We start from the raw sequence: 27197 nt of genomic DNA on the forward strand, positions 1-27197 counted from the left end.
GGATATCTCTCAGTACGGAGTTCAAGCCCTTGCCTTCTTTCCCTCCGTCCCCTTCTTGATGATCTTCTGTCTCTTGGAGTCAATCTCCTGGTCGAAGATTTCCCGCGCGCTCTCTCCCTTCTTGCGCTTACCGCCCTTCGAAGACTTGATGCTCACAGTTGCGGCTCCTCCGGCCCGGATCTGCTTCTCCGCGTCCTCCCAGGCGGCAGAGCCATTATCGATCTCGTATCTGGAGGCTAGAAATCAGTTATTGTTCATTCACTGGGTATGTTGCTTGCAGGGGAAGATGGAGGGGCGGGAGTTTCCACTCACTTGTCGAGAGGCAGTGCGTCGATCAGAGCCCTCTGCTTTTCTCTCAGCTCAGCGTCGATTTTCTGTCCACCCTCGCGGAGCTCTTCCTCGAGTCCCGTCTCCAGCGGCTTGAAGCGGTCGTCGACGACCTCATCGTGTGCCTCGACGGAGGACTGCATGACAGGCACCTTCTCGGTGGGCAGCGTCTCTGCGACAGCGCCCTCGACGAGGCCACGGAAGTGCGTCGACACCTTGCGGACAATCTTCAAGAACATGGCCAGAAGCTGCGAGGAGGGAAGGCTCAGCTCCTTCTCGACATCGTCGAGGTTCTTGCGCTGCAAGCCGATGGCGAGCAGGATGGACTGTTGGACGCCGGAAAGGTTGACCTTGCCGCTGAGGCGGCCGGAGAAATAGTACTCCGCGACGATGGGGACCATGTCGAGGATGACATGATAGTCAAGAAGGTTGTTGGCGTAGCTGTCGAGACGCTTAAGGTCGAAGGGGGAGAAGGCCGCGTCGAGGTCGCCTTTTGCGAGCAGAGAGGGGGTGAAGGACGTATCGAGTTTGGCGCCGGCGTTGGCGGACTCGCAGATGCTGAGGGAGAGGACCGAGGGGAAGTCTCGGAACTGGTAGGACAAAAGCGCCAGGAATCGCTTGTGGAAGTCGCGAGAGAAGGCACCGAGCCAGCTGGAGTCGCTGGACGCACTGGCCAGAGTGCGCAGCATCACGCAGGAGTGTTCGCCGGTCAAATCGTTAGGCGTCTGGCGCAGGTAGACGGGAACAAAGGACGAGCGCTTCCAGAACTTATGGAGGGAGGGGGTCAGACCGTAGCTGACACCGACGTAGTCCAGGGCGTCCGGACGACGTTCAGAGAGCTTGCCAAAGAGTGGTGGCATGGAACGAATATCGCGGACATGGATATTATCATCCAGAAGAGAAGAATTAGCAAGCTCCTCGTCAGTGACCCTGACCATCTCCTCCTGCGCATTAGGGATGTTTTCAGACAAATCTGTAAATTTGCCCTCGTAGAAATCGACCAGCAGCTCCAAGGCGCGAGATCCGTATCCCATGCTCAGGTACTCTGGGTTGGTCGCGATGCGGACAACTCTAGCACCGGAGAGACCAGCGAAGTCCTCATCCTGGTACTGTTGGCTAACCAGCCACGGGATCAAGTCACCACCAGCTCGTTGGCCTCGACTCAAGCTGTTGAGAACACTTTGTCTGCTGATGCGCCCTTCCAGTGCGACCTGGACTACGCACAAAGGCTCAGGCAGCTTGGTGGCTTCTTCATCGATGGGGGGAACAAGCACGAAAAGTTGATGCGCAGGCGCATCGCTCATCAGCTGGAGATCGTTGGGGGTGTTCTTGTAGTGACTGGCAACGTAAAGGGCCATCATCTGCTGCAGGAACTTTTCAGAGACAGGGTGGAACGAAAACAATGTATCCCGGTTGACCTGCAGGAGTTGGCATTGGGATGGGTGGGGGCAGCCTTGGGTGTTCATTCTAGATTTCGGAAGTGTTGCGTCGAGACACAGGACCTTGTTCAGCCACTTCTCCACGGAATCCCCAGGGGCGTAACGGATAGGCTCAGACAAGGTTATTTCTCTGAGCGAGCGTCCACCCAGATTCTTCTCTGCGCCTTTGGCGGCTTTACCAGTCGCGCGGTCAGCGATATCAGTATCGTCCTGACCTGCGGTCTTGATGCCTCCTCGTGACTGCTCGCGGAGCTGCTGGATCAGCTTCAATGACAGGGATCGACCTGTTCCTTCATAACCGTTGATGGTGGAAGCCATGAACACCAGATAAGGGCCCATCAGCTTGCGCACTAGAGGGAGGGGAATCGCTGCGGCTTCATCAATGACCAGAAGCTCCGCCTGTCCAAGGACATGGGCATCCTGGGGTTGGATGTACTGGATCGTTTGGCGGTGCTGGCGGTGAATGTTGACTCTCACGATGGCCTTGTTGAAGTCGGGGTTGGTGGATTGCAGAATAGTGTAGTCCACGTGATCGAGGTATCCCAACGCATCGAAACCCTTGAAGATGAACTCGAATAGCGTCTTCAAGTTCTCGGGGCTGGGTGACGTGATGAAAATATTACTGTAACCATGGGCGACCGCGGCCGCGATGGCCACACCAAGAGCTGCGGACTTTCCTCGTCCTCTTGCAGCCGTCAGCGTCACAGTGCTGCGGAGCGTCTTCTCAGCGATCACATCGACGAAGGTCAAGAGCGCTTTCGCCTGATCAACAGTCCGAGCCAAACTAATCAAGGACCCTACAGGCTGGGTATCTGCGAGGCTATCCTTAATTTCTTTCAGCTCCTTCTTCGGACCTGAAAGGGTTTCATCGAGAGACTCCGGAGGCGGGAGGGGCTTCACGTTCTTTCCGCCAGATATCGGCAAGACATTCATTTCATCATCGAGCACCAGACACGAATCACAGCTGCCCAGCGAGAGAATGAATCTTTCATTGAAACGGGCTACCACATCGTCGTGTGCTTCGGTTCGGTATCTCGAGTGAATGTCCATGGAGAGCGTGTAGAGCTGCTTGAGACTGCTCATGCCCTTCAACAAGAGGATGACCATACCACCTCCTTCGACAGTTTCGATGGTGCGCGCTAGTAGGTTTGGCGTGATGGCCTCGAAGTCCTGAAGGATACACATGCCGTATGTGTTACCGAGAATCTTTTCCGTCTCTTTATAGTACACATATCTGATTTGGTTGAGGGTCACGAAGAGTTCGAAGGCGTCTTCTTGATTCGGTTCCCGGATACCTCGCTTGATTTCCTTCTTGATTTTAGCCTCACGCTTCTTCCGGTGACTGGTGAACCCGAGAAGGTCCTTTTTGTACGCCCACAGGACGGACTTGTTCTGCTTCACGTCGACGCTGGACATGAGCCAGTGCAGGTTCACAATGACATCCTTGGCGCGATCGCCGACGACGACGAAGAAGCTTCGCTTTTTCTCCTGGACACCATTTCGGATGAGCGCAGGAATGCGCGAATCAATGGCCTTGCGTGGCATCTTAATCGTCTGTCTTTGTTGAAGGACAATGCTCGCGAAGGAGCAGCGAAGTTTTGTCGACTCCCACGATCTCTGACAACCCGTAGAAAAGCTCGGTCGGTGCGAGATTTTACCGAAAGTGTGTTAATAAAACAAGTCTCTAGCCCGTGAGAAGACAGAGAAGACTTGGAAAGATTGGACTTAATGGGCAGCGACTTCCACTGTATTTTCACCCTCGACTGATTAGAGGGAAAAAAAATGCTATCAGCGAAGATTATACTGTCAGCTGCTACCGCCTGCCGTTAACATTTACCGCCCAGGGAGCCAGGCACGTGCTCCGAGCTTGGTCTTGAAACCAAGCTATTCCTAAATAAGACAGAATATCTCGTGCCTAACTAGATATGGCAAGGTACAATGGACCCTCCGCCACTAATCCTCTTTTAAGCTAGTGCTGTGACAAAAGCAGCACTGAGCCTTTCTGAGTTAAAAGCAGCGCCTCATCAGACCCAACTTGGAAATTAAATCAGCAGTAGCCCATCCTCATAGGGGATGTATTGTGAGCTGTCTTGCTTCTTAATTGAGTTTAGGAGATTCATTGCTTGAGGTCCCCAGAGCATGTGCGCGATGCTGAAGAGGAGTCCGAGGAGATACAAGACGAAGGCTGCGATACTGGTACGCCACAGATGGGCCACGGACAGATTCGCAATGGCCGTGCACCAGGTTAATGGGTATATGGTGAAGATGAGAACCATGCCCCGGTTGTACCACACGGTGATATAGGATGGGAGAAGGTGATCGGCAGCTCCGACAACCGAGGGCTCTAGGTAGGGCTTGAAGTAGAGGTCCTCGGCGATCGTGAAAGTAAGGTAGGACGAGGTGATGAGGAGAGGAAGAACGCGAAGGAAGACTTAGTGATGCCATCTTCACTCAAACTGATGCTTTCCCAAACTATTGGGTGTTGTTGCCGCCATATTTCCTCGTGAATTCTCTTATACCTCACGCTGATCCAGTGGTGATTGACCCCGAACACGCCTTGTGCTCAACATGGTTGGAGTATGTCCCTTGCTGTCTACCGCACTGTAACCAAAATAGCTGACAGTATAGCCTGTTTGCAAATATGGGACACCTGTTGTGGCAGCCTGTATAGAGCATTCCACTGCTTATGTGGATTCCATAGGATAATATATAAAGAGATAAAGTGTCCTAGCTTGAAAGAGGATTAACAGTGGAGGGTCCATTGCATCTTGCTGGATCTAGTTAGACTGTCTTATTTAGGATTAGTGTGAAATTAAGACTAAGCTCTAAGCACGTGCCTGCCTGGCCCCTGGGCGGTAAATGTTAATAGCAGGCGGTAGCAACTGACAGTATGATCTTCGCTGATAACTTTTTTTTTTTCCCTCTAATTATCATCAGAGCCTCTTCATATTGCAGCTGATGGCTCTGGAAATCATCAAGTCTCTGTTACTTACTCTAATCCTCCCAGCGATACAAGGAGGACTGTTTATATTTTCTCAATGATTATCGAGTCCCCGCCTGTCATGCCCTGTTTCGACATCGCTTCAAGTCTTGGTTCTGCCAATTTCTCACCAGCCAAAAAGGACCCAAAAAGCTCTGTCCCACACAGCCCGCCCCACGGGTCCAGAAGATTAATGCTACTGCTAGGACACTAGCAGATTAGTGCACTCGTTGACGCAATCCTGCCAGGTCCAACTGCTAAAAACTACGACCTACGTGCTCGATACTATCAATTCCAACGGTTATCTGGTCGCTATCGATGCTTCTACCAGGGGTTCTCAAGCCTTCTCCACTGCCTTTCCCCCTTTGCCCTGCTTGAAGGGTACTGCAGAATCTCACGGTTACACTTTGCGACGCGCCTGGCCCTGTCCCCCCCTTGGCTTTCCCGCGCTTTTATTAAGTATTCTTATCGCCTGTCCGTCGCATGTCGTCCTGGCCATACGACTTGTTCTTATCCTTTCATTTTTCGGTACCCCCGGTCGCCAAGATCGCCATATCCTCCTCGACTCAATCAATCTTGTCTACATACAGTCGCAAAGAGTTTTACTGCGACATGACATGAATTAGCAATGGCTTCATAGTGGTCCTTGAAGATACTAACATAACATTCCTTCATAATGATACGGCTTTCCGCTGAGACCGGGCTCAAAGCCTCAGTGGGGTAAGTAGACATCAATGCCCAATAAATCGTCTTGAGCTGACCGGCTTCGATAGGGGTTTTCTTCTGAGTTGCATGTTTCTCACAACTTCTTATAATACGACTTTTGTTTTTGGTGAGTCTAGCCTGCCAGTGTAGCAAAAGATATGAAAAAAAAAAAAGAAGAGGCGCATACGTTACGAACAAGTGGTGCTCACAAAAGCTCTTTAAAGACCAGCCCCTCCATTCTCTAATCTTCGCCTGCCTCCTCTCCGGGATATCTCTCTTGCTTCTTAGCAGGTTCAGCTCATCTGCTCCAAGGATATCGCTCGCGACGCACAAATATTCCGCTATCCCTCTCGCTGAGCGCATTGACGCAACACTTGCGGAGATACCTCCCTCGTCGAGCAGTTTCACTGGCGAGTCTCTTGCCATCAATTCAAGCCGTCGAGCATGGTGGATCAACATTGGCATCGTCTCGTTGCTTGCGTGTGTTCGGGTTGAATTATACCGTCAAGTCACCGTGAAGATCGAATGCGCACCAGCTGGATACACAGTAAGTGGGTGTCGAAGAGAAGCAACGGCCCTATCGATATCCTATTGATCACATGCCTTGTTTCACTTAGTATGCCATTCCTTTTCTCGTCTCGATCTATGACTATTGGCGAAACCAGCGTTCACGACCAGCTCCACAACGGCAGGACGAAGATACAGATCTCTCTTCTAATGCGCGCATTCGAAAATTTATGACGGCCGTCAGGCGTCTCTATGGCTTTCTTTGTCAGAGTCACATACGATACGTTATATCAGCTGCCTTCCTTATGATCGGTGGATATCTCGCAACAGAATTTCAGGAAGGCATACAATCAACTTACATCTGCCCAATTACGTCTGGCCAGTATTTGCAATTACGTTTCGTTAGGATTTTCAGTGTCGTCCTTGACACGCTGGTCCTGATCGCTATTGGCGAGCTATTTGGGGATGCTGCTCGGCCTCGAGAAGGCAGAAGAAGACATCCGTTGGTCGCTTGGGGCTATGCCTTTCTTGTAAGTGTCACAATGTTTTCCGATTGTCTGGTCGCGGACAGCCGCAGAGTTGTGCGATCTGACCATGAATATCAATAGGGAGTCACTGCATTTTGGACTCTGATAGCCATTATACTTGCAATTAGATCCAGGGGTCAAAGTAATGGATTCGTCGACGCTCATTATCTACGAAGTGCATTCAACCAAGGTCTCCTGGTTACACTTCTTGTGATTGCCGCTTCTCAGATGGTTAGCCACGCGACCCTCTTTCTGCCTGGATTTTGCTGAACAATTTTAGATTCCCTTCTATGGAGTGATTGGTGTTACTATATTAGCTGGGTTTGTTTTTGGTTGCTTCTCATTGTCTTCCACCTTATTTAACGGGCAGGAGCCATTCCCGTTGATTTTCCCTTCCCATGCCTTCTTTTCACTCTTCGCTACATACTTGGGAGGCATGCTGTTTCTTTGTAGTCGGATGGCATCTGAGGAAGAGCCTTCATTCCTGTATGGCGCCAATATCGTGATGCGGACATCCTTCTCGGTGTTATTTGGCATTGGCCTTATTCTAGTTGCCAATCAACCAGCGGAGGCCAACCTCCACTCTATTAGCCTGCTCATCCATCTGGCTAGACCGCAACATGACACATGGCTATCCCAAGCGAAAAGCAGCAACAGCATCGCTGATGCTGTCGCAAACTACCGAAAAAGATATAAACAACATCCTCCACCGTGAGCCCGCCCATCTGTTTTATGACTGTACGTTTAATTCAGTTCACTGACTGCGTTCCAGAGGCTTCGATAAATGGTACGATTATGCTGCGAGCAGATCATCCGTGGTTATCGATGATTTTGATCAAATTCATGCGGATCTCCTCCCATTTCGAGCATTTTCACCCGGAAGGATTCGCGAATTAACGCATGAGTTGGCTACTAATCCATTCAATGACATTGGCGCAATCTCAATCCGGAATGGCACCGCCAGAGTCCAGGAGGGGATTAAACCCACCCACGCGTGGATGGTCCAGGGTGCTGCCAAGATGATTGAGAATTTTGCTCAACATCTTCCCGACATGGATCTCGCATTCAATCTGAACGACGAGCCGCGCGTGGCAGTACCATGGGAAATGACCTCCGTCATGAGCAACCAAGCGAAATCGCATCGCCTAGCTTCCGATAATTCGCTTGCCAGCGAATGGTCGGTAGACCGTGATTCGCAATGGGCTGCTATTGAGCCTGCAGACCAGACCACCACGACCGTCTTTACGGATAGCTCTTTTCGACGAATATTCGATCGTTACGTCAGCGTTCTTTGTCCACCCTCGTCAAAAGCTCGATCTCAGCGAATCTGGGACCGCCGCCACATCTGCTTGAGTTGCATTCGGCCTCATTCGATGGGTCAATTTCCTTTGGATTGGAACAGCATGACCGACATATGCCACCAGCCCGATCTTGGTTCACTTCATGGCTTTTTTATCTCACCCGCATCATTTAAGGTTGCTCAAGAATTGACGCCTGTTTTTAGCCAAAGCAAGGTGTCTGGATTCAACGACATTTTGTTCCCTAGCCCGTGGAACTATGTGGATAAAGTCAAGTATGATCCGTCCGAAAAGCATCCCGACCCGAACTACCTCGAGAAGGATAACACATTATTCTGGATCGGCAGTACGTCAGAAGGCGCCAGTCGTGCGGGAGAATGGAAGGGAATACCTCGTCAACGCTTTGCACATCTCATCAACAACAACACTCTGAACCATGTGTCGGTGTTGCTACCTATTGACAGAGGCAATGAGACCTTTCAGTATCGAATTATGGATGGCTCATCGCCCTCAAAGTACCTCGGATTGAACACCACCGTGCACATTGCAGACCCTATCGTCCGGTGCGGCATGGATTGCAATGCGCAAAAGAAGGAGCTGGGCATGACGTCGAAGGTCGACTTCCAAAGCCACTGGCAGTATCGGTATCTGTTTGACCTGGACGGTGCGGGCTTCAGCGGACGGTTTCTCCCATTCCTGCAGAGCCATAGCCTCCCCTTCAAGACGGGCTTGTTTCGACAGTGGTTCGATTCGCGCGTCACCCCGTGGCTGCATTACGTCCCCGTCGACATCCGTCTTCACGGAGTGTGGAGCACCCTTGCCTATTTTGCGGGCGTCGACGTGCCAGTCATAGGACACGCTGACGGCCAGCGCAAGACTGTAATGGAGGGACATGACCTGCGAGGCGAGTGGATTGCCAAACAAGGACGCCAGTGGGCCGAAGCAGCCCTCCGGAAGGAAGACATGGAGATCTACTTCTTCCGTCTGCTTCTCGAATGGGGCCGATTGACCGATGACCAGAGAGACACGCTGGGATTTAAACTATGATGATTCATGCCATTTAGATTTCTTTTCATGATTGCCCTTTTATGTGCGCCTCCAGCCAGTGTGTACATATAATGCCAGGCTATCTACCACAACTATCTTAGTACCACAAATAATTGAAAAAATATATACATATATATATATATATAATATATAAAACAAAATAAATACAGCAATGGACACATGTACATCTCTTCGTCCGGTATCCATTATGAAAAAAAGGTATATCGATCATCAAGCCATAAACATCTCAAAGTCAAAATCACTTCACCCAACCCTCCATGCGGCTGCACAAGTCAGATTCAAACCGCCATCTAATGACCGTGGTTGTGCTTGTGCTTGTGCTGCGACGCATGTTTATGCCCCCTCGCCCGCGCCTGGGCGGTCGTATTGCCGCCATACGCGCCAGCAGCATCCTGGTACACCTTCAACGAGTTGACTCTCCAGTACGCCTCTTGGAAATCGCGAGGGTTGTTCGCGACATAGTCATTGCACGTGCCGGCCTTTGCGGCGCACGCGCCAGAACCCCAGACGGCGCCGGCCCAGTCGCCGCAGAAGGTGGTGTCGAAGACCTACACACGAATACTATTTTAGCTTCGGCCAGGGCCAACAAGGGAAAGAAAGAAAAGGGGGGGGGGGGGGAAGGGTACAATCTGCAGCCCACTGAAGTGCGAGTCGATGTTGCAATCTCCCGCAAACCGCGCCTGGGGCAGGCCCCACGAGCTCGGGTCGGGATACCCGCCCGCGATGTCTGCGGGGATCCCGGTGCGCGGGAAGAACCAGACGCTGATGGCGGAGGAGGTCCATTCGGTGGCGTAGACGCCGCCGCCGCCGGCGTTAAAGGGCGTGCCGTAGGTGTTTGGGGCGGAGGCAGCGATGCCGCAGCCGGTGTTGGCAGGCTGGCCGGGGGCTTTGATGAAGCAGTTCGAGGTCTGCAGGGTGCCGGAGAAGCCGGAGTGGGCGATGGAGCAGCCGTCGGCGGTGTGCAGGGTCATTGCGTTGTTGGTTTGGTCGTTGACGCCCTCGATGATGTCGATTTCGCCGTGGTTGGGCCAGTCGGGGCCGACCATCCAGCTTTGGGGAGTCAGCTTGGGTCTGGTGGTTGATGTGTGCGAGGTCTGAAGGGAAAGGGAGGAAGGGAAAGGGAAAGGGGAAGCGAATGCGACGTACAAGGCAGGCCAGGCTCCGCAGATGCTGGCTGGCATGTGGGCCAGATCAATGATGACAAGGCCGTGCGTGTAGCTCTTAGTGCTAGTGAGACGCACGCTCTGCCGGCCAGCCGGGGCAGTGTTGGTGTAGTCAACACCGAGGTAGACTCCATTATCCGCGGCAATCAGGCCGGCGTTCTGCGCAGTAGCACGGTCGACGTAGTTGACGAAGCCGTGGGTCGGGTCCTCGCCGGTCCAGAAAGAGAACTGATTGAAGAACGAGGCGGTAGTCGCATAGTCATCCTGGAGGACGTAGGCAGCCAGAGCCTGCTGGGCTGAGAGGCCAAGACCGAGGACAGGAAGAAGGGTGGACCAGACGTGCATTTTGAGCCGTTGCTTTGCGCTTCTTCTTGCGTAGCAGACCAGTGGTACTCCGAAGTGTAGACGCAGAAGGGCAGACGATACACCCAGTCACTTCACAAGGGAATGTGTGAATCAAGAGACAGCCTAAAGAAAGAAAATAAAGGAGCGACAGGACCACGGCCAGCGGGGCAATGAACGCGACAGAGCACAGAGAATTGAGGATGAGAAGCATCCTGACTGGGAGATGTATGATTTATAAACACTCATATCCGTATAGAACATTAGACGCCTGGGTACATGGCTCAAAAATTCTCCAAACAGAGCTCACACGCTAGTGAAATGTGGCGCTCAATCATGATGCATCCAGCCGACTGGGCCTTGAGATCTGAAGCAGCAAATTGCATGGGTCTCGCGTACTCCGATATGGAGGGGGAGGAGATGATCCTCCCCATGTGAGCGGGGCCATGAAACGCAGGCCATCCGTTCGCTGGGAGTACGGCACGCATCTATTCGCGGTCAGCCTTCAGTTCGAAACAACATCGCTTATTCGTTATCAACGACCTTACCGGTGAGCGACGGAGTGCTGGCGGCCTTCATCTATCAGAAGAACCAGGGTATATCCACAGATAAAGGATACTAAGGTTGGCGGCGTCGATCACGTTTCAACCCATGCTAGTCTTATCTGCACCACTTGAAGACGCGGAATCGAGTTAAAATGGAGGTGAAGGGGATCGGTTGGAGGAGTGAGGTTGCAGAGTGCAGACGGTCACTCCGGCCTGTCACTTGTTAATCAGCAGCACGTGGGGAGGAGTACTCGATCTTCAGCCATCATCATCACCATCATACTCCGTACTTACCTGCAGATCGATCATCTGTCTGCTGATCGATCATCTGCAGTAGTTAAGCCAGTAACCTCAATTTTTAGGGGGAGTCTTAGCAGCTGTCAAAGTAGACGCCGTGGAGCAGTGGCGTCGGTCGCACTGCATCGTGGCTGCATTTCAGTCGTATTGGCAATGTCAGATTATGGGGGGGGAAAGGCCTCAGGGCCTCACCCACAACCGATGAGAGAAGGTATATATTATCGAAGATATAGAATTGAATGACAATCCGAGGTTCCTATATACATGTCGGACACGACAACTCCAACGTCCCATCCAGTGGAAAATGCGCGGAGTCCCGTTTATTCTTGGTCGTGTCCAGCAAACACTGCCGATGATACAGATGGCGACAGGAGAAAACCACCGCAGGCCCAACAGCCTTCTCTACGCCATCGCCGGTGGCCTGACCGGTTCCAGCTGCTGTACCGGCCTCGTTATCGTGCAAATGATGCGGATCATGATCTACACGGAACCGGGGGTCGACGGCCGCGTCCACCGCAGCGGCCTTTCCCTTTCCGCGAGCAGCGGCAGGATCGAATCTGCCTTCAAGATGTTTAGCCACACGGGTCCGCGCCTCCTCTTCTTCCCGTTTCTCCCACGCCTCCCAGAATTCCGACCCGACCCCTGGCCCCCAGATGCGCTGCCGACAGATCTCGCACGCCTGGCCCCGAGGTCGCCATCCCCTTTGGCGCAATCGTGTGACCTCCTCCACATGCACAAAAAGATCTCGGTCCAGCATGCCGTTGGCTAGTGCTAACAGCGATTTCTCGTAGGTGTAGGCGGAGAAGACCGATGCCAGGACGGCACGCAGCTCCAGGAGCGACGGGGACCAGCTGGCAGCACGAGAGAGGAACGCGCGCAAGATGCGCAGGAATGCGACATCACTGCGCTCTGTGGTCGCGCTTGCTCCGCCAACTTTAACAGTGCTGGAGAGCAAGGCCGTAAAGACTTGCTGGACCAACGTACGGACGGATGATATGAGGCGGGCGGCATTGCCATCCATCGGGGAGGGTATGGTAGCCAACTGTGTCAGCTTATCGGGCTCGGCCTGCTCTCCCCGCATCAGAGCAAATACGCTGCTCGCAATGCGGACCACTGCCTCGATGAGGTCCAACCACAGGATTTCATCGAACGAGAGCGGTTGCTCAACTGCGTTCCTACTGCCTGTACCATTCCTCTCCGGCCGGGATTTCTTGACCGATTGGGATTGGTTCTGGCACAACCATGTTCCGATTCGGGAATATTTGTCCAAAGACTCGAGGAGATCAAGGATCGCTTCAGCCGTACTGGCAGAGTCCGGGCTCTGCTGCACGCTTTGCAGGATCCCTACCAGTCCCGATTCGAGAGTACTCAGATGCGCCGTGAGCCGATCCATTGCGCCTCGCACCTGCCCTTGCCGCGCGAGCAGTATGACCGCGGCATCCACCACTCCGCTCTCTTCCATTGGGGGCAACAACTCCTCCAACCGCACGTCGCCGGTGCGTAAGTCATCCACAAAGTCGGCAACGTGCGAGGGATTGTACTTGCACAGCAGCTGCACATATCGCTCAATCATCCAGTTTGCGACGGATTTGGAGGGTTTCCCCTCGGCGTGAACCTGCTGGGGTTCGACGACGATGAGCAGGTACTGGTACTGCTTGTAGCTGTCCTCCTCCAAAGCCTTCAAAAATGTCTCGTGTGTCTCAGGGGCGACGTCGTCCATGGTCAACGCCGCTTTGCTCACATCGATGCTGACCAGTTGTCCAGCATGACTTTTGATCACGTCGATCACATCCCGCCTTTGCTTTTTGCCCAGAGCAGAGCCGGGGCGGAGGCAATCTTGCAGACACGTAAAGACAGCATCTTGCTCGTTGGGGTCTACCAGGTATGTAAGAATCAACTCGGAGAATTGTCTCTCTGAGCGATAGGTCGACTTCAGAATCCGGTAAAAACGAGCCTCTTTGAAGAGCGGGATCAAGCTCTGCACGTCGGGAGGGCGGTAGGAAGACAAGAGATACTCCGCACTGAGCTCACAATCGTCCGCCATCTCTTCGTCCGGATACCGACAGAGCCGCTCGAGGACCTGGTGCAGCGTCGTGCCGGAGAGCAGGATATACTGAGGATATTTGGGCAGGTTGCGCGCAATGAACATGTCCAGATAGATAGTATCCGACGGAGCGAAAGACGTATGCGCCATGACTTGCAGTAGGATACTGATCAAGTACTGGCGGTTAACCGAAAGGCCATGCAAAGAGACCCCCTCGGACTCCTGGTCGTTTAGAAAGCTATCCTCGAAGGCCTCGTTGAGCATGCTCATGAAACTCGACGCGTCGAACCTTAAGATGGTTTGCAGACTCGAAAAGGATCCAGGCTCCGTTCCAGACAGATTTCCCGAGAAGAGATAATCGTACAGCGATGTCTTGGCTTGTGTGGCCTCGGCTTCTTCCATCTCTTCGCCCGTAGGGTAGATGCGGCCGGTCAGCACGAACGAGAGATAAGGGAACATTTTCGTGGCATTCGCGCGTCGAGTGAACCCGTCCACTGAATCTCCGTTGACCAACCCCGTGGTCGACGGGACCAATTTCAAGAGTTCCTCCAGTGGACCCACGTAGTCCCCTAAGCAGCGATTCCAGACGTATATAAATGCATCGTACAGATTATAGTGTTTGCACAGCGTCGTGACCTGGTCAATGTCCATTGTAGTGGTATCAAGCAGGCATATGATCTCTTCCAATCGGCTGGCGGAGTGGCTGGTCGCAAAGTGATTGATCAAAGCCTTGACGGCAGTAGGAGGTAAGGAGCGCACAGTTCCATCTACAATGTATGACTCGAGAGCATCGAGGAAAACGCCCTGCGAGTCGTTCTCCTCATACCAATTGAAGACTTCATCCCAGAGGAACTCCTCCTCTGCCATGCTGACACAGGCTGAGATCGCTACTTCGGCCAATTCCTCGAGCTGTCGGCTTTCGAGACGCTCATTGTTCGCTTCTGCGTTCCGGCCAAACGCATACTTCAGGGAAGCCGTGACCATCTCGAGAAGTTTCTCTCGGACAATAGGCTGCCGTAATGCGTCCTCTTCCGGTAGACCAACGGTAAGTTTCTCTGCATCACCTCTGTAGTAAGATGTTGCCAGTTTCATAGCCCCAATGAAGTCGCCTGCTTCCATGAGCGCAATTAGCCGATCGGCCCAGTTCGAGAGCCCCCCAACCGATGCTTCATTGAAACCCATCAAGAAAAGGCGTCCCTTGTAGGAACGGAAACTCATGTAAAAGGCATCAGCCACCACACCATGCATGGACGTGTCCTCCTCGTCGAATTGCTCGACCAGAGAATGGAGTTGCGACGAGAACAGGTCAACATGATAGATATGTCGATTCAGAAGGTCAACTGCGTCAGTAACCCGCATGGAATAGTCCTCGAGAATCAGCAGCTGCTGGGTGATTGTCAGCACGGCCAGCACGGAGCGACTCAGCCACTGCACTGCAACAATGGCCTCCTCTGCTTTCCAACGTCTCCTGGGAATAAACTCCAAAGCCGGCGGCTTGTCTCTGCTTGGCGGTTCGTCCGTCTCCACCTCGGACACATCAAGCACTGTCAGCACATTGGACCAGCAATAGGCTAGTTTCGTCTTCGACGTTTCAGACTCCTTTCCCTTCAGTTTAATCGCTGGAAACCAAGCCAGTGCACCCGTCATCGCACCGTGAGCGGCGACCTCTTTGGGTCGCGGGCACTTGTATTGTGTCTGCGCAACGGGGGTGGTAGAGACGATCACCAAGAGATACGGAGTGAGCATGGCGACCAGTCCAAGGGAATCAGTTGACTGCTCGACGTTACCCAGGGGAAGAGGCGAGAAGGCGAGCACCGAGCTCGGCCTCCGTAAACGGTGACCATCTACGATGGTTTGAGGATAGCGGCCCAGGATTCGGGTTGTCTTCACCGTCCGACCTACGGCGCCCATCCCGCGGGTGGCTAGGTGGGAGAATGCCATCCCTCGCTGGTCAGCTGACACCAGAGCCGTGCGCCTTGTGCCTAAGAAGCCGAGGTGGATCACAGCAGTCGCCGCGATATGACCGTCAGATGATCGAGAATCAATTTGGCTCGCCGGAATAGGGGGTATGTGAAGGAAAGGCCGCGCGGACCTCGAGATCTCCCACGTGTATATATCGCCCGAAGCATGGCCCCCAGCCACCGTGGTGTGATCCGCCGAGAGCGCCAACGAGGTGATTGCGCCGCATTCGACAGCTATTTGGCGATGAGTTAGCAGTGAGCCTGAATGTGAATTAGAGTAGTCGAGCTGCCCAACCTACCCTTTGTCCCTGGCCCAATGATAGTCTTCAAGCTCTGCTGGTAATCAAACACGAGGATGATTCCTTTCGACGTCCCAACCACAATACTGGTAGACACAGCCATACACGTGGGATGACCAAAATTGCGCTTGCCCACTTCTGAGAACGCTTGCCCCGTAATCTTTCGAAGCTTAGTCCACCGGACCACATCCCAGGGCCCTTGCAGGGGTTCCGCATCCGAATCGCCGGTGATCAAGGAGATCCGACTGGTAAAAGAGGACTTGCGCGAGTGTATGTGGGCGAGAAACGGGGAGGATGGGCGGAACCCGGTCGGTGACAAGGAGAGCCTCGATTGGAAGCGCAGATCGAATGGGCGATGCGAGGGGCTGGGGCTGGGACGAGGGGATGCTCGGAGCGCGAGAGCACTGCCGCTTTGCGACGAGAGAATGGAGCCCTGCAACAATCAGCAGTGTTCGTTTACGAAGCGTGTTCAGACCATGGCAAACAGACATGAAGAGAAGGAGTATCATCTGGGGTCGAGGCCGTCTCATCGACACTGCCGGGAGCCCCGAGATGCCCGAGACGGGGCGTGGATGGGAGATTGCCAGTCTGACTGTCCGCCGGGAGCGCCGTCTTCTCTGTGTAATCATGGGTCGTCACCGGCGATAGATCCTCCTCAGTGTAGACCGTTGTCCCATTTTCAGCTCTTTCACGTGGCCCAGGACTTTCTAGGACCCCATTCCGCGAGGGCGGGAAGGGTCCCTCGTCCTCCTGGCCCAGGTCAAGCTCATCCTCGCGTTCCCGGTCTTCACTGCCCTCGATATTGGAGCTCATCGGCAGGACGTTCGAATGACCATCGCTCCCACTTCTGTTGTTCGATAAAAGCGATGTGAAAATCGAGAGCTGAGGCGGGTAAGAGTCAATGGCGCTTCCTAGATCTCGGATGAGAATAGAGGTGACGAGGGTTGAGGCCAACCGAGGGAGCCGATCGCGCGGGATGGTGGTGTGATTGTCTAGGATGGATCGGGATGACGATAAGAATCACTCAGAAGGAGGAAAAGCCGAACGATGGAACTATTGACAAAACCGAGGGAGGATAATGGCAAAGGCCGTGCAAGTGATGATAACACCAACGCCGTCGTAGCAGATGAAGCAATTCAGTGGACGGAGGATCGTCGGCCAGAAATGGGGAAAGGCAGTTGGTTGTTGGTTGTTGGTTGAAGGGGAGAGAAGTGGTTGGCTTAAGCTGACGGCTTCAGCTTCATGGCCAAAATCCCCACAAGCACCAGCAACGAACAGAGACTCAAACATGATATGGGATATCTTCGCAGATATCCATATTTGATCCTCTATTTGAATAGTAATTGGCTTCAACATTCAACCAAGCTCATCATGATTTCAATCCATAATCACCCAAATCTCCCGTTGAGGTTCATTAAACTGAAGAGTGTATATATACCTTATATGCCTCAGGCAGCAATATCCAGACTTCCACCAGAATCAGCAGTCCAGCACCTCTAATCCATATCTAAGATCCCATCATCCATCATATATCATCTATATCATCTATAAGTTATCCATTATACTCTTCCGCAATCTCGTACAGCCAGAATACTAACCTAAGGAGACACAGCATGAACTCCATCATCAACCAACCCAGACCACCTCTGACATGATATGCATAAACCACTTACTGCCATCACCAACCCACGGGTCTTGGAGCACCGATCCTCAGACAATTCAGTGAAACTTCCATTGCTAGAGAAAAAAGAATCCACGATATGCAAATATCACCCGAAGTCAGGAGCCGCTGGTCAGTAGTTAGTGGTCACAAGAGGGGCTGGTGAATGATCCCTCTTGTGCGCTTCTACAAGTAGCACATTTTCTCGTTGGACGGGCATGATCTGATCATTCCGAGTTTGAGAAGATCGAGTATCAGTCGTATATGCTTTCTATATAAAGGGCAGGACAGATGCGATAGAGACTTCACTCTGACTAAACGAGCTTGCTCTGCCTGATATCCTCCTCCCTGGTAGGTTTAAACAGAAGAGGAAAAAAAGACTCCCATCAATGTCTCCCTACACATTCCTCCTCCTCCCAATTCTCGCTCTCCTCCCCATCCTAGCCCTCACCACCCCTGCTGTAGCAACAACAACCTGTAACGGCCATGCCTCCTACTGCGCCCGCCGCTACTCCAACCTCGTCCACCTCGGCGCCCACGATAGCCCCTTCGTCGGCCCCCTGCCCCAGCATAATCAGAACCTCAACGTCACCGAGCAACTGGACCTAGGCGTCCGCTTCCTGCAAGGCCAAACGCACCAGGGATTCGACGACTCGCTGCGCCTCTGCCATACCTCATGTCTGCTCGAGGACGCAGGAACGCTGGAATCGTTCCTGGATACCGTCAAGGTGTGGCTGGATGCGCACCCGGCGGAGGTCATCACGCTGCTTCTCACCAACGGGGATAATCTGCCTGTTGCGAGATTTGACGAGGCGTTTGCGAGCGCCGGGGTGAAGGAGGTTGCGTTCGTGCCGGAGTCGGGTCCCGGGGTGTTGGCCATGGATGCGTGGCCGACGCTGGGGACTTTGATTGAGAAGGGGACGCGGATGGTTGTGTTTCTGGGTGAGTTGGAGGATTTGATACTGTGGTTGTTAAGATCTTACTGCTGATGATGGGCCATGGACAGATTACGGCGCCGACACCAAAGCGTATCCTTACATCCTCGACGAATTTGCGTATTTCTTCGAGACTCCCTTTGACGTGACGGACCCGTCTTTCCAGGATTGCAGCATCAACCGGCCCCCTGGCGCCTCGGCCGGCGGGCGCATGTATATTGTCAACCATTTCCTCGACGTCGACATTCTGGGGGTTCTTATCCCCGATCGTCTGCGGGCTCCCAAGACCAATGCCGTGTCTGGCAATGGCAGTATCGGTGCGCAGAGTGCATTGTGTAACTCTCTGCACGGTCGCGTGCCTAATGTTGTCCTCGTGGATTTTGTTGATCAGGGCGAGGTCATGACAGCGCAAGACACACTCAATGGTGTATAGTTTCTGCTGCTAGTCCGTAATCTTTTGGTTCCTTGATACCCGCTGAGCTTCAGTATGTCAGTATAGTTAATTCTATTGGAGATGCCAGCTCTATGTCTGCAAGATATGTCCAAGAAATTTCTTCGTTTCCCAGCTTCTCCGATCCAAAATGTGAAAACTGTCAATGACCTGCACTGGTCACATGAAACGCGACCAATAAGTAGCGCTCAGATGATATGCAAGGCCCATGAACTGTCAATGTGGTGAAGGAGATCTAGCTCTCATTCTTCCAAATCCACTTGCATCTCACGTTCTAAAAAAAAAGAAAAGAAAAAAAAAAGTCAGCTGTATTAGCATGGTTGTCTCAAATCTCACCCAGAATTCTGAGGCAGCACACGTACCCCAAATCTTAGTCGCAGACGCCACAATGATCTCAGCTTTGGCGAGCAGCTTTTTCCGGTAGCGCTCTGCCTCTGAGGGGTGCAATTGACTCTTTTGCGTTTTGCGTGGATTCACCTGGGCACTGTTAACATCTCCTACAGGCTCAATATGAAAGATGCCATACCATCATTAGAACCGGAACGATGTCCTTCGCATCTGCCTCCGCTAAGGCTCTCAGGTTCCGAAACCCATTTTCCCGAAGCAGTCTTGCCGTCCAGCCTTTCACATATGTGACCTGTGCCATTTCCAGCAAGTCGGCGCGTGCTCCAGCTTCCAATCGATCACGCATGTGATCCAGAACTGCGGCAAGCATCCCCCAATCCATGCGCTGACAGAACTTGACCATTCCAGCCGCGAAGCCATGGCACTGCTGCGCGAGAGTCTGAACGGCTCCACGAGGAATGTTGTAGCGGTTCGCGATGGTCGATAACGGAACCTCGTTACTCAAGTCACGAAGTTGGAATGCCGTGTAAGCCCGTCGGTAGATGGTGGCTTGTTTGATCTGTTCTGGAGTCTCCTCCTTGAGCCACCCTCCCGTTTGCACCCTGCGGATTTTGTCAGCACTCTTATGTGCAAAGTAGAAACCAAAGGTACACGGCTTACATCATGTTCACAAAATACGGCTGCACGCCAACAAATTGCAACGCGCGGAGTCCACTCTCATCCAAGTTGTCCAGTTGATCCCGAAAGATCAGCCAGTCGATTTGGATATTCATCGCCACCTGGATGGGAGTGAACATATAGAAGATATGCATCTCACCGTCCATGACGAAAGCCTTCAATGCACGTTTCAATTCCTCGTGAACGAACAACCCATCCTCGGGGGCAAACGCAGAGGCAACTACGGCCTGTCCAAGTTTTGTCGCCTCGTATGATTCGTCTTCCCTCAAGATCAGGAGCTCTTCGTCAACCAATTCCTGCAGCGATGAGGCCATAATCGTGTAGGCGAGTTTCTTATCCACTGTCCGGTAGAGGAGAGTGCACCTCACATATTCTTTGATCGCCTCGCAACCAGAAACCAGTCCTGTCGCGATAGCTTCCAAAAGCGCCCTGTCCCCGTGAGCTTCTGTTACAAGCATTAAAAACTTGGGGGCACGTACCTCTTTAATCCTCTCTTCTCTGGGGCGAGACAGCTCTCAATGGCGGGCATATCAGCTTCAAGAAGATCGCAAACCGCTTGTATGTCTGCCTTTCCGCATATTAGATATGTCTCTCCGGCGTCATCCTTTCCTTTGCGACCAGCTCGTCCACACATTTGTCGTCTGGGTAATCCGTTAGCTTCAGCCCTCTTGGAGTCCTAAACAGATCTTACAGCATCGCTGGTCCAACGAGTTCCCGGCCCATGCGTGCCCCATTGATAATCACCCTTCTTGCCGGGAGATTGACACCTGCAGCAAGACTACAGGTGGCAACGATGACCTTCAAGACCCCTTGGTCATAAGCTTGAGCTATGAACTCCCGCTCTTCGGTAGTCATCCCAGCGTCTGCGATCAAGTTAGTCCAGTACAATCATCTCAACCGCTTATCACTCACGGTGGAATCCGACGCCCTTTAGAGTAATATTCTCGAGAACTGGGTCAAGGCCACTTGGTAGACTTCTAAGTTCCGCTAGGAGATCCAACCTTTTGCTCAGTTCTTCAGCATCAATTTCAGATACCGTGGGCATTGCTTCGCTGATGATTGCCGCGCTGATCTGGCAGCCTTGACGGCTCCCGCAGAACACCAAGGCACCATATCCGGCAATAGCAGTGTCAACAGCCAGGGCCACCATCGCATTAGTCATAGGATTCTCAAGTTGTCTAAATTTTGAGGGCTGTATTAAACGATGCGGGGGCATGGTGTCCGTTAGAGAGGCTGTCTTTGTCTGCTGCAACCGGGTGATGGTCTGGAACAGCTGTCGGGAAGTTGCAGCTGGGTAGATTGCATTTTCATAAATGAGGTATTCGTCGATAGGAACCGGTCGATAGGTGGAAATAAAGAATTTTGCATTCATCCAATCGGCCAGGAGTTCTGTATTCTGGTTTTTGTATCAGATGGTGGGTTCAAGGAGAGGAGTTAACAACCTACCGAGAGGGTGGCACTCATGCCAATGATTTGAATATCCTGCCTCAACAACAGTAATTTTGTGACCATCAGCTCCAGGATGTACCCGCGATGCTCATCATCAAGCATGTGCAGTTCGTCCAGCACAACCACACCCAAATCTCCAATAGTGCACTCTTCGACAGCGGTGTTAATTAATGAATTTGCCTAAGGAGTAGATTAGCGATGAAAAGGGCTCAGAAACTTTTAGAACAACAGGGAAAATAAAATAACGCAACCTTTTCTATCGTGCAGACAGCAATGTCCGTGTCTGCCCAAGAGGCAGCGGTGCGACTGCCACCAAAGTACCCAGTCACCCGAATCGATTTCTGTAACTTTTTCCACCGCTGATAATACGGCTTAGACCGAGTGATCTCATCGTCATCGTCAGGAACTTTCTTCTCTACGTCCTGCACAATGCGTCGGAGCCACTTGAGCTTCTCTTGCACCAGTGCGACATAGGGAAGCACAAGGATGGCTTTGCGAGACGGTTTCTCAATGATGCGCTTTAGCATCAGCACATCCGCCACCAGAGACTTTCCGCCACCGGTCGGGGCTGTATAGACCAGATGCCGCTCCCCTTCAAGAAGCCCCCGGAAAAGCAAACATGATGCCTGCCACGGGTAGATACTGGTGACGCCGAGGGCAGCAAAATTAGCCACTAGCGATGGGGGCAGGTTGTATCGAGGATTCTTGAGAAACAATAGAGGATTCTGACTAGAGCCTGGTACGGAATGATCTGCCCGGCCCTGTTGGCTGCCTCCTGGGAAGATGGCGGCTTCAACCGGTTGAATCTCGCTTGCGACCATTCGGTTTTTAGGTAGGGTCAGCGATGGACTTGAGAAATCAACAGAACCAGACGCCAGGGATGCAGAGTGAGTAGAAGAAGCCACTCCTTGTTTCAAGGCTGAGACTTTAGAAGATTCATCTGGAGGATGCTCTGGCAGTCGCTTGTGGCCGGCGAGTGGGGCTACATCATAGGCCTGTTGGCGGGCAACATCGATGGAGGTTTGGAAGCCATGAATCTGGAATGGCTGTCCCGACATTCCTTGAGCATCTGTCTGTGAAAGCAACAGCGATTCGCAATGATAAGTAACGAGTCAGTTTGCGAGATTTGGGGAGCCTTGATGCGGGAAATGGCACCAAACAACGATGAAGCGGATGCACTAGGTATGTATCAAAGCTTCCATAATCTTTGTACAGGAAAAGTCACTCTTCACTGCGATGTAGTGATGCGAATTTCTATCAATTCGATCTCTGACGGTCTCAATATGAGGTTTCCTCTACCCTTGAAATCCTTCCCATAATATATTTCTTCGCTGAACTTCGCAACGAGCCAACGACGCGCGGGTGTTGCATCGCGTTATTAATATCGGGAAACTGCATGCGGGACATAATAAGAGTTGCGGCCTTAGGCATCTGTGGCGGTGGCATTTCAAGCCTGAGGGTTCAGGCCGGCAACTCTAGAAATCCAACTTCATTTAGATACAATAATAATAATAATAATAATCTGCACTCTGCAGACTACTCTGGTCTCTGAGTGACCCAGGGCGGAACGTTCCTGGATCGGATCCATCCAGCCAACCGGAGCCCTCTATTGAAATGCTGATCCGCAAGTGGCCACCTTGACCAGTTGACCTCCAGCCCACTATTGACGCTAGGCGAAGTCGGCAATAGTGCCATGAGAGGGCTTATTTTTACCTAACCCAGCAGGTTGGACGCTTACCTTAGTGCGAGTGGCCTTAACAGTTGTATAAGCCCGTAAAATGTACTACGTAAGTACTACAGTCTACCGTAGTCTAAGTTCACTTTGAGTCTGCCCGCAACAAAAGGAGATAGTTATAATCTGTTCCCACTTCTCTTGTTCTGAGTGGCTTCCGTAATTTCTCCAGAGTGCTCTGGGATAGTTTGATCTCTTCTCGGTTACTTCGATCGTTTCCACGAAGGTGGTGATTTCAAGAGAGGATTACTTGGGTCAGTCTCCCTTCATCGGGAAAGTTTGAATCACCTGACATGTCTAATCAGGACAGTGGCTTACACACCCGACGATGAGCACGTCCTTCCAAGTCCAATCCCCTCGATAGTGTAGGTAGGCTACTCCATACTTATTGGCGACATCCCTTGACGCGAAAACATCCCCCTCACTTCTCTCCTTCGATTCGGTCACCGGGAGATGGTAACAGAGTAGGTTCGAAACAGTTCGCCAGAAACCCTGATGAAAAATTCAGTGCAGTTTAGCTTGGTTCACTGGGAGTATATAGGACGAATCGCGACCGGCATGGAACAGTCCTTTTTACATGTGCCCTATACCTATTTATCTGAAGTACCAAATCACGGACAAACTCATGTCAGCTCAACACCCATATCTGGTGTGGTATGCTCTTCTACCCACAAGATAGGTTATATACCCATGTGTGCCCCTATATAGTTTATTTCGAAAGGTACCATGCCTGGAAACTCAGTCAGAGGCAGGTACTAGAGTTCGTGGTCTAGGAACTGTGAGACACGATACGTTGGTTCGCATGGCTTCAGTACTCGATATCTACATACTAGCAATCTAGACGTACCTACTCTACATATTAGTCGTCGACGTCAAGATTACAGTGTCAAATAGTGCAAAGGGGCTGTGATCCAGAAAAAGAAGGGGAAACAATGGAAGCAGGCGAGGGAAAATAATGCCGACGGTCCCACTCGCACCTGTTCAGTGGTAACGGGGAGTTGTAACCGCCATTTGAACACTATATCGACGCCTTTCGAGTCACTGATTGAGTGAGAACGAAACACGCTGGTCGATGTCGGTAATTATGTTGCATATTCAGGTTTTGATTTGGAATATCATATAGTTCAGAAAAATATCTTTTTAAACCATAGATAGATAGATATATTGGAGATATTCTGTGGAGTATCAATCCCTTTATGCTTGGTTTCGAGGGATATATATATATTGCCAAGCTTGACCAACAGCATAGAGCATCAGCAGCACTAATCACATCATCTTCCTTAAAATTCCCTATCAATAAATAATAATGACGACCGAAGCCAAGTGAAACGAATCTAAATCGTGTGATTGGGGGTCTAAGTATCGTCGACTTGTCATGTGCTAAGAAAAATGCCTGCAAAGTGTCGAATCCGAGAACTGAGAGGAGAGAGCCAGCTATCGAACATCATGACAGTTGGACACGGACACCGTCACCAACAGATCGCTTATGTACTCATAAATCGCATACCTACGAACCGCTGTATCCAAGGACAGCGAGAAAAGCTCCTTTCTGGGCAGGTTTACCCCCAAGCGTCAAGATCGCGTGGCAAGCTTCCATCAATCAAGGACAAGACCTCCCCGTGACTCTCTCTCACGCAACTCTCAACTTAGCGCCTGCTCCCATTCGACCCTAACCGAGAGAGGACAAACGATTTTTTTCTGCTTTTCGCGATGTGGCACAGTGGCCGACTAGTAATAGATGAGACTAAGGTACCGAAAAGATTCCCAATAATAATAACTATACGATAGGTTCCTCTCCAGCAGTGGTGGCGACCATTCCAAACAGCAAATCATCGGCTGCGGAGGTATTTTGTCGTGGCACGATGCTTGTCATTGGTTGCGTTGGGCGTGGTTCATGATCTCCAGATAAACCAAGGATTTGGGTTCTCAACGGAGAAGAATTTGGGAGGGGGTTAACATTTCTTCATCCCGTCCGGGATGGATATGGATGGTGTGTCTGATTCCTTGACATTGAAGCAAAAGGGGTGATGGCATGTAATTCTGTCTTAAACGGCACAGGCTTCAAGGGGCTGTGATTGTGGAAGAATGAATTCCTGCTTATCACGGACGGAGTACTTCCAGGACCAGCCAAGACTGATGGATGGAGCCAAAACTAAAAGTCCGCTGTCGCGGGGAGAAAGAACCCCAGCAACATTCGCTACTCCCTGCATCGGCCAGATTGAGCCACAATGATTAAATAAGCCAGTGTCACAGTCAACATTTCCAGCCTCTCCCAGTCTTATCTTGTGCTGAAGCGTTCTCTCTCAGTAGTAATAATGTTGGTTTCAACGCCAGTAGTCATTGTTTGCTGAGACTGAGAGTCTCAAATCTCCGGATAATGGTTGTGACCTCACTAGCTTGATCATCACTACCCAAGTCCGTGGACATTGGTTGGTCCGGCAAATCAATCTTTTTCGTCTCACTTCCGTCTTTTCTAGCCTAGAGAGATATCTAGCTGAGCCTCTGAGGAGCAGCGAAGGCCCCTCACTCGACCGTTTGAGTTGTGGGGGGGCAATTCTCTTTAGTTGTACAGAAGGATCATAACCATACCCCTCTCCTTGGGCCTTGACTTTGAGTAGTTTAGTGATTCTTCTGGGGTCAGCAAAGGAGCAGAGTGCAGGCTGATCGGGAGCCGAGACCGAGTAAGTGACTACTTGGAACACTTATTTAGTGGTAAGATGAATGGTACAATTTGAAGTACCCCCCTGGGTGAGAGTTCATGGAGACACTGGTGGACTGGCCTGATACTGTACGGACTACGGAGGGGCCATAGTTACCTCAAGTATTGGATCCATACCAAACGAAAAAAAAAAAAAAATAAAAAAAATGAAAAAAATGAAACTTGTCGGAAATGAACCTAAAATATGCAAGCCTCCCTTGACTTTCCAAAGTACGGAGGGCTTGATTCCCCAAGTCAGCGTCTGATCAGAATAGGCACCGATTTATCGAAGATGGTCAGCTCCATTAACTATCAGCTATCGAGTTTAAATTTCCTCGTGTCTAGAATTAAACGCGATTTGAGCGGGATACATGATTCGAGGGATCCCCCAAGTCCCAACCGACTACTAGCTTAGAATGTCATCGGCCCAAATTCGTCTCATCCTCGGTCACCTTGAGAGAAACCCTGCAAAGAGCCCCGGCGCTTCTATAGGGTAGAGGGAGTTATACATATACTCATGATGTCGACATTTAGATGCACATAGCATGGTGCCTCTTACTAGCGACTATTAATAACCCATAGAATGCAAGTACTGTACTGTATCTATCCGTCAGGTAGACTCCTATATATACTACTCTGGCGCTCGGGAAAGAAGCTCAGATCCAACACGCGCATGCGCTGCCCTACGTGACAACATTCCAACCACTGGATTTTTTCCTTTTTTTTTTTTTTTTTTTTTTGATTTCGATTTCCTCTTCGATACTGTCCATACTCAATACCCATTTCCATCCTTTTTCTCCGGAGTATACCGAGTCGATACCATAACAATTCATCCTTTTTACCATACACCTCTCGTGACTAGGTAGTAACTACTAGGTACTACATAGGTACCTAGGTAGAATTACCATCTCCAGGTAAATTGTTTTCATGCGGTGTACACTGTACAGTCCTACCGACATCAATCAATAGATATCCATCCTGTGTCCTCTTATTCCTTGATATCGAGATTCAAGTACCCATCGAGGATCTTCGTCCTCTCTTGCATATCCATCCATCCACCATTCCATGGGCAGTATCTATCTTCTCCGTATATTCTCACCTCTCAGACTTGCTTTCTCCGATCAGCAGTGAGAGCAAAAAGACGGAGCCTTTTCCATGGGCTTCATCTTCCGATATCATCATCATTCTTTGCATCGGGTCGCTCGGCCCACATAGACAGACACACGCACACACACACACGCACACACAATCCCTTTCAAATCAAATCAAACAAACCCAGAGCGGGAACCGTCCATTAAAACCCGCTAAGAAGAGTTAGTTACCCAGAACCTACCACACTAAGTAAATACTCCCGCTAGCCCCAATATGTAGATCGCCCAACGGGTCAACAACCGCCTTAACTCTTTAAGCCTTGAGCAAGGGACAGCGTGGACGGAGCGAAAAGACAGAGGAAGCGTCTATCTATCTCTAGTGGTTATATTAGGAATTTTATTATTGAGGAAAACCGTATGATTATATATGACAGTACCATTGGAAAAGTTAGGTAGATAGAGAAGAGAGAGAGAGAGAGAGAGAGAGAAAGAAAGTGGTATTGCCTTCCCCCATCACTAACTACAGTAGCCAGACTCCAGTACTCCAAATATGCCTTGTCTGATACAATCAGTCCATCAGAAGGGTAATTTATCGAGGATATCCTGCAGGAAGATCAAGAGGGCTGCGCAAGTCGGTCAAGTCCAGGCTTTCGATC

The 27197-nt window shown here is 51.3% G+C and overlaps 6 protein-coding genes across 6 annotated transcripts, besides 9 other annotated features; 2 read left to right on the top strand and 4 right to left on the bottom strand.

The window, feature by feature from the left end:
* Window positions 1-21: 21 nt before the first annotated feature.
* On the bottom strand, window positions 22-3311 carry ACLA_029340 (ribosome biosynthesis protein KRE33; the record flags this gene model as incomplete). Its single annotated transcript, XM_001269631.1, has 2 exons — window positions 22-229; window positions 313-3311. 2 exons carry the CDS (start codon window positions 3309-3311, stop codon window positions 22-24), a joined length of 3207 nt encoding a protein of 1068 aa, XP_001269632.1.
* Window positions 3312-5422: 2111 nt separating this feature from the next.
* ACLA_029350 (putative capsular associated protein) lies at window positions 5423-8830 on the top strand (the record flags this gene model as incomplete). The annotated part of the gene is made up of 6 exons (XM_001269632.1): window positions 5423-5466; window positions 5629-5998; window positions 6069-6488; window positions 6567-6716; window positions 6766-7196; window positions 7258-8830. The coding sequence occupies 6 exons, from the start codon at window positions 5423-5425 to the stop codon at window positions 8828-8830; spliced, it is 2988 nt and encodes a 995-aa protein (XP_001269633.1).
* Window positions 8831-8951: 121 nt separating this feature from the next.
* Window positions 8952-8983: a microsatellite.
* Window positions 8984-9141: 158 nt separating this feature from the next.
* Window positions 9142-10359, bottom strand: ACLA_029360 (glycoside hydrolase family 16 protein; the record flags this gene model as incomplete). The annotated part of the gene is made up of 3 exons (XM_001269633.1): window positions 9142-9399; window positions 9478-9901; window positions 9998-10359. The coding sequence occupies 3 exons, from the start codon at window positions 10357-10359 to the stop codon at window positions 9142-9144; spliced, it is 1044 nt and encodes a 347-aa protein (XP_001269634.1).
* An 836-nt stretch (window positions 10360-11195) lies between these two features.
* Window positions 11196-11231: a microsatellite.
* Window positions 11232-11454: 223 nt separating this feature from the next.
* Window positions 11455-16315, bottom strand: ACLA_029370 (CORVET complex membrane-binding subunit VPS8; the record flags this gene model as incomplete). Its single annotated transcript, XM_001269634.1, has 3 exons — window positions 11455-15437; window positions 15503-15935; window positions 15992-16315. 3 exons carry the CDS (start codon window positions 16313-16315, stop codon window positions 11455-11457), a joined length of 4740 nt encoding a protein of 1579 aa, XP_001269635.1.
* A 1236-nt stretch (window positions 16316-17551) lies between these two features.
* Window positions 17552-18530, top strand: ACLA_029380 (uncharacterized protein; the record flags this gene model as incomplete). The annotated part of the gene is made up of 2 exons (XM_001269635.1): window positions 17552-18104; window positions 18169-18530. 2 exons carry the CDS (start codon window positions 17552-17554, stop codon window positions 18528-18530), a joined length of 915 nt encoding a protein of 304 aa, XP_001269636.1.
* Window positions 18531-18790: 260 nt separating this feature from the next.
* Window positions 18791-22078, bottom strand: ACLA_029390 (DEAD/DEAH box helicase; the record flags this gene model as incomplete). Its single annotated transcript, XM_001269636.1, has 9 exons — window positions 18791-18822; window positions 18911-19025; window positions 19075-19495; window positions 19554-20000; window positions 20051-20212; window positions 20263-20434; window positions 20484-20967; window positions 21018-21200; window positions 21272-22078. 9 exons carry the CDS (start codon window positions 22076-22078, stop codon window positions 18791-18793), a joined length of 2823 nt encoding a protein of 940 aa, XP_001269637.1.
* Window positions 18825-18849: a microsatellite.
* A 443-nt stretch (window positions 22079-22521) lies between the features above and the next one.
* Window positions 22522-22542: a microsatellite.
* Window positions 22543-25594: 3052 nt separating this feature from the next.
* Window positions 25595-25627: a microsatellite.
* A 533-nt stretch (window positions 25628-26160) lies between these two features.
* Window positions 26161-26190: a microsatellite.
* A 468-nt stretch (window positions 26191-26658) lies between these two features.
* Window positions 26659-26698: a microsatellite.
* Window positions 26699-26995: 297 nt separating this feature from the next.
* Window positions 26996-27036: a microsatellite.
* Window positions 27000-27028: a microsatellite.
* Window positions 27037-27197: the final 161 nt, after the last annotated feature.

The sequence above is a fragment of the Aspergillus clavatus genome, genomic scaffold, assembly GCF_000002715.2.
Source record: "Aspergillus clavatus NRRL 1 1099423829805 genomic scaffold, whole genome shotgun sequence".
NCBI classification, from domain to species: domain Eukaryota; kingdom Fungi; phylum Ascomycota; class Eurotiomycetes; order Eurotiales; family Aspergillaceae; genus Aspergillus; species Aspergillus clavatus.